This window comes from Podarcis liolepis, assembly GCF_965112155.1.
Source record: "Podarcis liolepis genome assembly, chromosome: 5".
NCBI classification, from domain to species: Eukaryota; Metazoa; Chordata; class Lepidosauria; order Squamata; family Lacertidae; genus Podarcis; species Podarcis liolepis.
Window position 1 is genome coordinate 67,305,740 of NC_139556.1, and position 11,408 is coordinate 67,317,147.

Consider the following 11,408-nt stretch of genomic DNA (forward strand, 5'->3'; position numbering starts at 1 on the left):
GGATTAGCTGGTGTTGTGGAGAAAGAGGAGAGGATGGGCTTTTGTGTAGTGGTATTTTGGTGGCATGTGGAAAAGAAATTCTCTCTCACCCTTGGACAAAGCTCTCCATGAGTCAATAAGCTTATTTTGGATTGTATCCAATCATGCTCCCCACACCACCATATAAACAATGGATGAGTCCCATCCCACAGACTCAGCCAGCTTTATTTACCTTCTGGCCTGAAGTTATTTTGTGACAGATAATGCCCTAACATCAATTTCAGAATTTTTGTTATAAGTCAACACAGCTACTGTTACAGTCTGTGTAAAAAAAATTGTTACTGAGACACAAATTAGGATTTCTTCTAAGCTTATAAACATTTTGTACAAGAGTCACAAACACAAAATCCTGTGTTTGAAAATGAACTCACTTCAGTGAACCAGAACAGTGTAAATGCATTGCTTCACTGTCTTATTTTGAAGAAAATATTCATGACAATGACAAGGGATACCAGAGCTGCAGTAGAGAAATTCCAGTCAAAAGTTAGTCAAACATCTTTATTTACAGGTATCAGCAGAGAATAATTTAAAAGAGATGGATTCCTGCATCTTTGCAGCTCTTGAATCCAATACATACATGACAGCAAGTTTAGCCATGGGCATAATGACAAGCACAGTACATGGTCTGAATTTCTTACTACTGGATCGACTTGGCAGAGGGTTGTAAGGGTCAAAGCAAGAGAACCCAATACCAACACCATTCTAGAGCTTAGATTTCAGACAGGATCCTGCTGTTTCATGTCCAAATGTCCCAAACTCAGTTGCACGCAAGTATGAAACCAATTTCCAATACCATCCACAATGATGACGGCTGAGCCACTAACAATGAACATACAAGATGCACTTAAAGCATTAGGGCTGTTCCAAACAGTATGGAAGTGTTTTTACAGCAAATTCACTGCAGGAATAGGCATATGTCTATGGGAATATAGTAAACAAGCATCCAGAAGCAGTAGTTGGGTGGAATTTAGACAGTTATAGACACACATATCCCATTGAAACAACAGTGTTCACTGCTGGGATATAAAATTCATAAGCTGTAAAAATCTTTTCAGATTTTATGCAGGCATCCCATCCCTGTTTGTGGCATGGTACCCTGAGCATCTTTCTTTTATTTAAAAAATATGTGTTAAAAAGCAAATCACATTATTACACATGGACATTATTTAGAACCGCTATCCCTGGCTTAGTAGTCAAGCACAGCTATGCAGTTCTGACAATTGTCCTAACATATCACAGGATAGTTAAAATTCTTTTGTCAGACATATTTCCCAATTCTTGAGATACTGACAGGTCTTAGGACACTGTGGGAAGGCTTCAGTCCACCCATGGATAACATATCCAGAACTGAAAAGCTACACACTCAACACTCCCTTGGTGTGAAGTTTATGCAGAAGGTTACTTTAGTGATTGCCAGATCTCAGAAGGGAAAGACTCAGCCAGATCAGCCAAAGAATAGGGAGTAGTTCATCAGAAACACATTTCGAACACTGTAATACCAATCAAGCAAAATGTAGCACATCACATTTCAGTCCTCCCTGAGTGGGAAAAAACTATTTGGAAGTAGAACCCAAAATATTTTCCCCGGCTACTTGAGTTTTCTGGCTTTGTGCGACAATTATTCAGTAACAATTATTCGCAGAAACAACACAATGCCCAAACCTAGGAGGAGAACAGCAATTCTAGGCATTGCAAGCAGTGTCCTCCCCTGCTGATGCATCTAACTAACAACCCATAGCTTTCCTTCACAAACACAGTGCTATAAGAAGAGCAGGTTCCATTCACTCCTGAATATTGTAATGTTTCCCAGGTAATGAAAGGGACAAGCAAAAAAAGTGTGAATGGGCAAGTGGGTATTCACAAGTATTTCAGGTGAGAATATGAAGGCAACCCAGAAGTGGAGAAATTACAGTCCTGGAATGATAGTTCGAAATAACTCCACAGTATCTTGCAACTTTCATCCAAAGATAGAATCCTTGTTTAAAGACTCTCTGATTAAGATGAAGCAGGGAAAACTGAAGCAGGGAGTAAGAACGGAAAGTGCAAAGGGGGCTGCACTTTGCTGAAGGATCCCTGTTATCCCAGCAGAGCATTCTGTAACAATGAATGGGTTGCTACAGGGTAAGCAGAGATGGCCCACAACAGAGCAGAACACAGAATGAATTTGCCCTTATTGCAGTTCCATGTGCTACTTTCACCCCATCCCGGCTGTTCCTGGCAACGCATTAGACTTCATTCCAATTCATACCATTTTCCCAGCGGTTGCCTTTGCTACCTTCCCAGGTTCAGGCAATTTTTCCTAGCCATTTTTCCAGGTCTTCAATATCAGCACTACCCTCCTCTCCCTTGCCTCCTCTGGCACTGCATTCAACAAATTCCACTTTCATGGGCAGTTGGGAGAAGTCAAACTCCTTGCCCTTCTTCCCAAGCTGGGGGGCAGATCCAGAGCCTGTGCTTTCCAATGTGCTTGGGGCAGCTGAGAGGGTCACTCGTAAGGTATTGCTGTTGGAGAAGAGAATAACTTTAGAAAAACAAAAAAGACTGCAAAAGCCAAGGCTAAAATTGTGTGCAAACCACTTATTTAGAGATATCCACTTTAAACTGGCAACAACAACATTCTTCTTTCTGGGGGTGCTCTATTTTACCACACTGAATAATGTGATAATATAGTTTGTATTTTTTATACCATTCAGTTTCTAAAATGCAAACCATATGCAGTGAATTGGTAAAGAGGGAGAGATACAACAGGATTGGGGGAAACTGGCCTGTGAGACTGGGAGAACTCTTCCCCGCCCCCCTCAGTGTAATGCCCTACACCCTTTTAAGAGGCAGAATCCTAGTCAATTAAAGATGAAAATGTATTTTCAGGATCACATTTAAAACTGACCAACCCAAGTTATATTACTGCCACCTGCTGGACACAGGAGAGGAACTGGCAGCAATTAATCTGTTACCTGACTAAAAATTATTAGTGAAATGTCTGAATCATGGCAATATTCCAAAAATATGTGATACACATGAACTGATTTGATTAAACTTATTTCTACATTCAGCAATCCCCTCCCCGCCACTTCAGGCATCTGAAAAGTTTGGAAACTATGGTCAGAACTGTCCTTAGTATACATTTCATTTCACATGGCAAATTATTGGCTCTGTGTTCCTTCCTGTCATCCTTTTACAATGAACTGTGGAGCATATGGGGATAACAAGTATGAGATGTCATGTCAGATGCAGTCAAGAATTCTGGACAATACAACATACACATGAATGAGATTTGACAAACCAACCCTTTCAACTTACAGTTCTCTCTCCAGCTGCTGCTGTATGAGTTTGGAAGATTTTGCCATTGTAACATCTAAGGAAGGAAGGAAAACCTTGGGTTATTTGGCACTGACTATTTCACACACAAAAGGAGCCTGCAATTTTGCTATAGGGTTTTTTGTTGTTGTTGGTTTTTGCTACTGGGAATTCCTAAGTGCATTGTACAAAGGCCTCATTGGCAGTTATATAAAGGGAAACTGACAGAGTGAGAGACAACTGAAGGCTCCAAGGAAAAGAATGGAACTACCTTTTTAAAATCCTTGTCAGCAAAAAGTCACTGAAAGCGAGGTTAAGCAAGAAAACACATGCATTCTCACAATCCATATTTTTTCCTTAATTTGAGAGCCGTCACACCCCATATTCATAAAATTACAAGTTGATGCCATGGTTCAGTTATTTTAGTAGGCAAGAACCAGCAAAAGCCAAAGCAAATCAAAAGGTTTCAGATTATGCTGAACCCGTAATAGCATTGGTACCATGGCTTATTTTGGGGAAGAGACAATTCCAGAATATGGGCACCAACACAAAGGCTCTCTTCCTGGTTATTGCCAGATGGAAAGCTGTAAGTCCTGGCACAGCCAGGCTGGCCAATAATGAAATTATAGGACTACTTCATAAACAGACTATGAAATGGTCACCTTCTATCACAGTCACAATCAATTGAACAAATATAAATGCTATATGCTATTACAACAGGGATTGGGAACAGCAAGTAAAAGGATCCCTCTGCTGGATGATTACAGGCTGTAGAGGTTTTTTTTATAGCGCAGCCTGGTTATTTATCCAATGAAATGTACAATGGGTTCATTTGGATGGCATATAAAAGAAACATGTACAGATACACCATGTCTTAGGCAAGAAAAAGGACATGGGAAAATGCCAAGCGCTGTAAAAATCTACCAACAGTCATGATTTTGATTCCAGACATGCACTACCTTGCTTGTTGCAGGCTATTAGCAGGGGAGGTGCATTTTTCAGCACTACGTTGTCAATCAGGAGCTGGTACAGGAATTCAGCCACATCTTTCATCTCCCGCTGGAATGCTACACTATCTACAACGAATACAATTGCCCTGCGGAATAAAAAGAGTACGCTATGCATGGTCTCGTATGGCATAGTTCTACAGCTAGCAGCATCGGTGAATAGATGGCCTCCATGGAACGTTTAACTGCATGCAAGCAGCCCTCGAATTCTGTTCTGAGCACAAGCTTTGATACTGTCTGTGCTGGGATGAAAGATTCAAAATTACTTCAAGGGCTGCTTTTACATTATTGCTAACTCACAAGGGCCACACTAGCACATTATCCATGGGAAAACAATTGAGGCACAATTTTCATTCAGTGTATTCTTTCACCATTTCCTGAAAGCACCAATTTCTCTACCCTACTGCAGGCCTCTCTGAATAGTTTTCCACAGCATATATCAAAGTCATTTCACAATAAATCTTCACTCACTGCACGTCTGTAGCCCCACATCTTTGCTGCTTCTTTATTTTACCCTCTTTGCCCCATCACAGTTCGTCTCCTTTCTTTCTAAATTTTCTTTCTATTTTTGCTGTTTGTCACCTACCCAATTCTATTTCTACACATTCTCACCAACTTTAGCAGAAAGAGAATACAGTGGTACCTCAGGTTACATACGCTTCAGGTTACAGACTCTGCTAACCCAGAAAAAGTACCTCGGGTTAAGAACTTTGCTTCAGAATGAGAACAGAAATCGTGCTCTGGCGGCGCGGTGGCAGCAGGAGGCCCCATTAGCTAAAGTGGTACTTCAGGTTAAGAACAGTTTCAGGTTAAGAATGGACCTCCGGAACGAATTAAGTACTTAACCTGAGGTACCACACAGATGTTACACTCTCAGCAGTTCACCCAAGTAGTCTCCAGCACTTGCAGACTGTGTGACTAGCTAGACTTGAAAAACAGACCCCAAAGCTACCATGCACCTAAATACAGATTGTGGAAGAACAGTGGAGACGTAGCGACTCAAGTATTCTCCCCCAACCCATAGGTGCCCAGGTTTAATTACAGCAAATGCATACAGCACACCACTATCAAAGCTCTTTTTGGCTACAACCTGAATGCACAAATATCCATTTCTCCAATACTTACCTAGCTGCAGCCTTGAACCTATCCAAGAACTGAAGACGCAAGCTCTCGTGGCCTGGAAGGTCAATCAATGTCACATTTGTTCTCTGTAGGAGAAGCAGTAAATATTTTGATGAACATTTAATGAGGGAGACATGATTCTTTTAGCCTGAGGGTAACAATCAGTCTACTGTATTCTGCTTGGATCCATATGCTCTTACTTGTGTTTAAATCATTATCAATCTCTATTTGTTCCAAATATTTAATGCACCATTTTTATATAAATATTTATAGTCTTTCACATAAATGTTATAAACCGATTTATTTAATTTTGTATTCAAGATGTTGTTGGATTACAACTCACACTAACCCCAGCAAGTATGGCCAGAGTTGCAGTCTAACAACATATGGATGGCACCATACTGGCTTCTTCTGCTTTAGACACAAATTGCCAGTATTGAAAGACAGAAATTAGTTTTACATCTGCTTCCCTTCTATCACTGAATTAAAGGCAACATACATAGCGTTTCCACCAAGGCACAGACCCACTCAGCTTTAGAAAGGTTGCTGCATCATATCCTCTTAAGAATGTGCCCTTATGACTTTATATGCAATTTCTAGGAACATGACAGAACACAAAACATTACATCTTCTTACCTTGTCATTATTTACTCTGTACAAGGCAGAGCTATCAGTTATAGAAGTCTGTGTATTTCGGAAATTACCTGTTAATAGCTAAGAAAAATAAAAGAAAGAGAAAGTGAAATATTCACAGACTAATTAAAATGATTTGACTATAGTCTAAACCACAGCAGAAAGTTGGAAAGAGCCATTTTTATTTTTATTTTAAATAGTCCCTTGAATCTTAATCTAACCATTTAATCCAACAAAACTAATCTGAAACAGAATATATCAGTAGATACCCTGACTAATACCCTGATACCTTTGACAAAACATTTTTTTACAAATATATCTGCAGCTCATATATGCTGCCTACTACTGAGCTATGGGACGCGGGTGGCGCTGTGGTCTAAACCACTGAGCCTAGGGCTTACCGATTAGAAGGTTGGCAGTTTGAATCCCCGTGATGGGGTGAGCTCCCGTTGCTTAGTCCGTGCTCCTGCCAACCTAGCAGTTTGAAAGCACATCAAAGTGCAAGTAGATAAATAGGTACCACTGTGGCGGGAAGGCAAACAGCATTTCGGTGCGCTGCTCTGGCTTGCCAGAAGCGGCTTAGTCATGCTGGCCACATGACCCAGAAGCTGTTTGCAGACAAACGCAAACCTCGGCCAGTAAAGCGAGATGAGCGCCACAACCCCAGAGTCGTCCACGACTGGACCTAATGGACCTACGACTGGACCTACATTAACACGACTTGACCTACATTAACAACTAATTTAACAGTGTAAGTTAGTACTCCATGCTTCTACTTTACCTTACAAAATGAAGTGCCAAAAAACCTTTAATTTTTTCATACCTTACATCTCAGACAGCTTTGAAAACAAGAGGGAACAACCTAAGGAGTTCTTCTTTATTAAAAAGAACGGGAACATGACAACAATGTACAGGTCTGAGAAACTGTCCAAAAGAAACTGAAACAGGAATTCACATACCCTAACAAACAGAAGAGTTTTCCCTGAGTCACACAGACCCACCAGAAGCACTGCTCTCCGACTGCTCTTTCTGGTCCGCACAAATATCCAAATCACTAGAAAGAAGGATAAAACTTAGAGGAGTGTATTTAGGCTTATACCCAAGGCAACTTAATTTTCTACCATTAAAACAAGCTATTTAATACATGCCTCCTCCAATTAAGTCTTAATGCTGCTTTATGTTTTGTACAAAAAGGATGCAAACATTTCGGGGTCATAATGATGTATACATTTCTACTATATCCGATACAGGAAATTCATTTCTCAGAACAGCCAAACACATTTATACATCCACACAAATAACATTACACTTCACAATAAAGTTTGCTTTTATCTATTTCTACCATCTTTCTTTGTAGCTGCCCAACTTGTATAGTTTTACTCAAAAGTAAGCCCCACTATGTTCAATGGGTCCTACTGTCTGGTAACTGTGTTTACACTACAATCTTAGTAGTATACAATATAGCAAAGGTCACCTGATTTGTCATGACAGAAAACATGGGCAAATTCATTATCGTCTGATTTCAGGCATAGCACATTAAAGATGATCACAGCACATGTGTCCTGGTTGGGACCAGCTGAAGGGGAGCTGAAGGGGAGAGGGACTACAACTACAATCCCCCCCCCCCAAATGCACCAGGCTTGAGGCGCCTTGGATTTTGCAGAGGTATTTCTCTACCCAGCCTTACTGGCCTCTATGTGGAGGGTGATACCAGGGCCACTCTGCTGCCACAGAATTCAGTCATCCTACCATAAGGTAGCTTGAGATCTACTGGATCCCCTACTGGCCCCACAGCTGTCACTCATTGACATCAGGCCTGATTGCCGTCCCAGCTCCAGGCTGGTGCCCAACTGGGGTTTGAATTGCCCTGCTTAACTAACTTACTTATTGTAAACATTTGTATTAAACTTCCAACCAGTATAAGCACTGAGAGAACTTACAAAATTTTATAAAAGCCCCGCACGCACCCCTGCCCAACTCCTCCTCCTCTATCTGGCATGGCAATAAAGGGCACACTAACAACCCCCAATTTGAAACTTGCCTCTGCTATGAACCCTCCCTGGGGGCTTATGCAAGTCACAGCCCACCTGTCTCACACATCTTCAGCCCCACTTTAGCAACATGAGGATAATAATAATAATATGAACCCCCTTGACGGGATTGTTGTAAGGCCTACAGGAACGCAATGCCCGTAGAGCCTTTAGAACACACTAAAACACGGCAGAAATACCAACTAATAATAACTGTGACACTAAATGTTACAACTCCAGTCCACACTTTTAAATTTGGTTCTATAACATGCAAATGAACTGCAGTTCTTGGAAAGAAGAACCAATGCATTCTGTGTTAAGAGTCTTCTTACGGAGCAGGCGCAATTCCTACGAAAGAAGACGATCTCGGATCCCTAAGAGGCTCGGTGTCTTTAATAAGAACTGCAGGACAGGCAGCTCCTCAGCAGGCGCCTTTTCCCAGCGTGAAGCTGCAGCGATGCGGAAAGTTACACCTGACGAACTTCTGCCTGCCACGCGGCTCTTAAAGGCACAGAGCCTGACTGGGAGGCTGGCTCTGCGAGCAGGCAGCTCTTCCCCCCGCAGGCAGTGGCGCTCGCCTTCCCTGCCACCGAAAGGAGGCCGGCACTCACGGAGACACGAGGCGAGGAGCACGAGCAGCGCCACGACCACCGAGACGAGCAGCTGGGCCCTCGCCAAGTCCTGGGGCGGCAGCGGAGCATCCTGAGGAGAAGGCGACCCTTCGCGCGCGGCTGTCACCTCCACCGCGTCCATCTCGAACTGCTTTCACCTCCCACGGAGCTACGCGCGACGCGGCGGCGGCGACGTGTCCTTCCAGGGACTCGTCTCCTTCCGGCCACCGCGCGCAGCGACTGCTGGGACGCGCGCTTCCGTGGCCCAGGTGCTTCATGGGAGTTGTAGTTTGTTGCCCCCCCAGCGCGAGCACACTAACACGGCTCGTTCTACAGGCGAAGGGAAGAGGGGAGCGTTGGAGGCGGCGGGTCGTTAGACCCACAAAAGGATATCGTTGCACGTTAAGCCGCAGTGCCGGATATACGTATAAGCTAAACAATCTATAGCTCTCTTAGGGGCCCCCAAAAAAATTAAAAGGGGGGGGACTGGCTTTACATTTCCAAAATATAAGATAAAAAATATAATAAGACCTACATACAGCAACAATGTTTTGTGTTGTGAAGGCTCCTGTGATGTAATGGGCCCCACCTGCTAGTCTGCTCCCTAAAATATCACTGGTTTGCTAATTTCTGTATATAGGGTGCCTACACTCTGGCTGGACTGGTTGCATGGCAAAACGTGCAAATGACTTTAGATACCTATTAGGTCCATAAATTACCACATTGCATATATTCAACACAAAAAACACAGACAATTGGTTTTTGACAAAGTGTAGCACCCTGCTTGTGGTTAACGCTTAGCTGGAATGAAATATTCAACGCAGCAATAGAGAAATTAAAATAATAATTTATTCGTCAGACAAATAAATGAGAGACACAGTGGTATATGGTTACCAATGCTCTGCCCTTCCAGCCCTGATGGCCAGCACTTATATTCCCTCAGCCCAGCCCTCTTGCTCCTCCTTTGGCTGTCTCTGTCCAATCAGCCTGGTTGAAATTCCTATTGGCTGTTTGCTAGAACCAATCATAAAAGATACACCCATTTCCTATTACCTTTTATGGGAGACAAAGAGCTATATTTCCTTCTATCTATAAATGGCAAACAAGTAGCCATATATCTTACATTTACCTCGACCAGGCACCTTAATTATCAGATTATCTTTGCCCTATTGCCCTATTGCCCTATTCACTGCAAAACAGATGGCTAATTGTTCTAATTTTATCTTAAACAGAGATCTTGGGTTCACCTTCTCACACACCATCTATGAAATAAGAATCTAACATAAGAATCTAACATTTCTTACTTTCTGAATCCTTTGCATAATTACATTTAAGCCAATATATTTCATACATAACATAGATTTTTAGGAGGAAAGGCCTTTTCAAAGAGAAGGACTCAGTAAAACATCTTCGAAAGCAGCCTTTTTAGTTTACAACTCTTTTTCCTAGCCAGCTGTTTCTATTAGCTTTTGCCCTTTTTAACCTTATGAAGATGTGGCTCGAGTCTTCTGTTAAACAATAAAACTTCTTAATTGTGTCTTTGCAGCTTGATTATATTCTGTAATTTGTATGGTCAGTGTGACCTTTTGCTCCTAGCCTGTAATTTCCTTTTACAACCCTGAGGCACTTGCTTAAACAGGGGCCCTTAAACAGGAAGATAAACAGCTGCCAGAGTATTCAGGCAGCTGCTTTATGCCTGGCATGAGAGAATGAGAGATACAAACATTTACAAATATATTTTTAAGCTCATTTTAAAAATGCAGGTCTTCATCAGATGCCTCAAAAGGACAGCTGGACATAGAAAGGGCCCCATTACCTTCAGTAGCTTAGGGCCTTATCAAACCTAAATCCGGCCCTGGTTAAGTGCCATCGGCGTTATTGTAAGCATGAGCTATGGGGGGCTAGACAACAGGACCCACTTATCCTTAGTGGGCAGATGTAAAGCCAGCAAAAAGCATGGACATAGCCAAGTGGGGGTGAAGGGGTTGCAGTTGCCTCCCCCCCACCCGTAAATCAATACAAATATGAGGTTCTGACCCCACCCCCCAACCAAAAGTCTGCCACCACCCAAAAAAGTCCTTCCTACACCCATGGCAAAAAGGGAATGAAATTGGCGAGAGAGGGTTAGTATTTGGGGAGGCCGCCTTGCTGTTGACCCGAAAGTGAACGTTATTCAATTGAAAACCAAAAGAGCGTGAAATTTCCAGTGTGAAACTGCTGGACTTCAATATCTCAGTAAGTGCAGGACATATTTCCTCAGGGCAGTGCTGGTTCCAGGCTATTTTGTGCCTCAGGCAAGGCCAACTACTTGCAAATCCCCACCAACACCAACAGTGATTGCTAACTTCTGTTTTCAAAAACAGATATCTTGTAGGAAAAAAATGAAAAGCGCAGAACTCAAAACTGCTAATTTTTTCTTAAATTGCAATAATAAGTAATACGTATATCTTTCTCAAATGTTTTAGCACACAGATCAGTTTGAATAATCTTGTGAATAGTGATGTTGCAATTTAAGACTTTAAAGTTTCAATTTCAGGCACATCAAAATCTCACTTTGCATGCCTTTTCCTTTGCAAATTTTATCACCAGTTCCTTCAGGTCAACTGCTAATGCTTGGGCATGTTCAGTTGATATAGTTGCCAAGCCAACTCGTCCCTTTTTGCGACATA

General features: G+C 42.2%; 1 protein-coding gene and 1 long non-coding RNA gene across 2 annotated transcripts; one reads left to right on the forward strand and one right to left on the reverse strand.

The window, feature by feature from the left end:
- Window positions 1-523: 523 nt before the first annotated feature.
- On the reverse strand, window positions 524-8,957 carry SRPRB (SRP receptor subunit beta). Its single transcript, XM_083506622.1, has 7 exons — window positions 8,740-8,957; window positions 7,058-7,152; window positions 6,102-6,179; window positions 5,469-5,551; window positions 4,296-4,432; window positions 3,340-3,394; window positions 524-2,541 (listed from the first exon to the last, which is right to left on the reverse strand). Exons 1-7 carry the CDS (start codon window positions 8,879-8,881, stop codon window positions 2,325-2,327), a joined length of 807 nt encoding a protein of 268 aa, XP_083362748.1. The 5' UTR covers window positions 8,882-8,957; the 3' UTR covers window positions 524-2,324.
- Window positions 4,439-8,961, forward strand: LOC310708388. Its single transcript, XR_014526985.1, has 3 exons — window positions 4,439-4,982; window positions 5,206-5,788; window positions 5,998-8,961. It is a non-coding gene; the product is annotated as an uncharacterized lncRNA (long non-coding RNA).
- The last annotated feature ends 2,447 nt before the right edge of the window (window positions 8,962-11,408 follow it).

Coding starts and splice junctions, on each gene's coding strand:
- SRPRB (XM_083506622.1), bottom strand. CDS start 8,881: ATGGACGCGGTGGAGGTGACAGCCGCGCGCGAAGGGTCGCCTTCTCCT. Junction 7,153..8,739: donor GCTCCTCGCCTCGTGTCTCC/GTGAGTGCCGGC, acceptor CCTTCTTTCTAG/TGATTTGGATATTTGTGCGG. Junction 5,552..6,101: donor ACAGAGTAAATAATGACAAG/GTAAGAAGATGT, acceptor CTTCTCCTACAG/AGAACAAATGTGACATTGAT.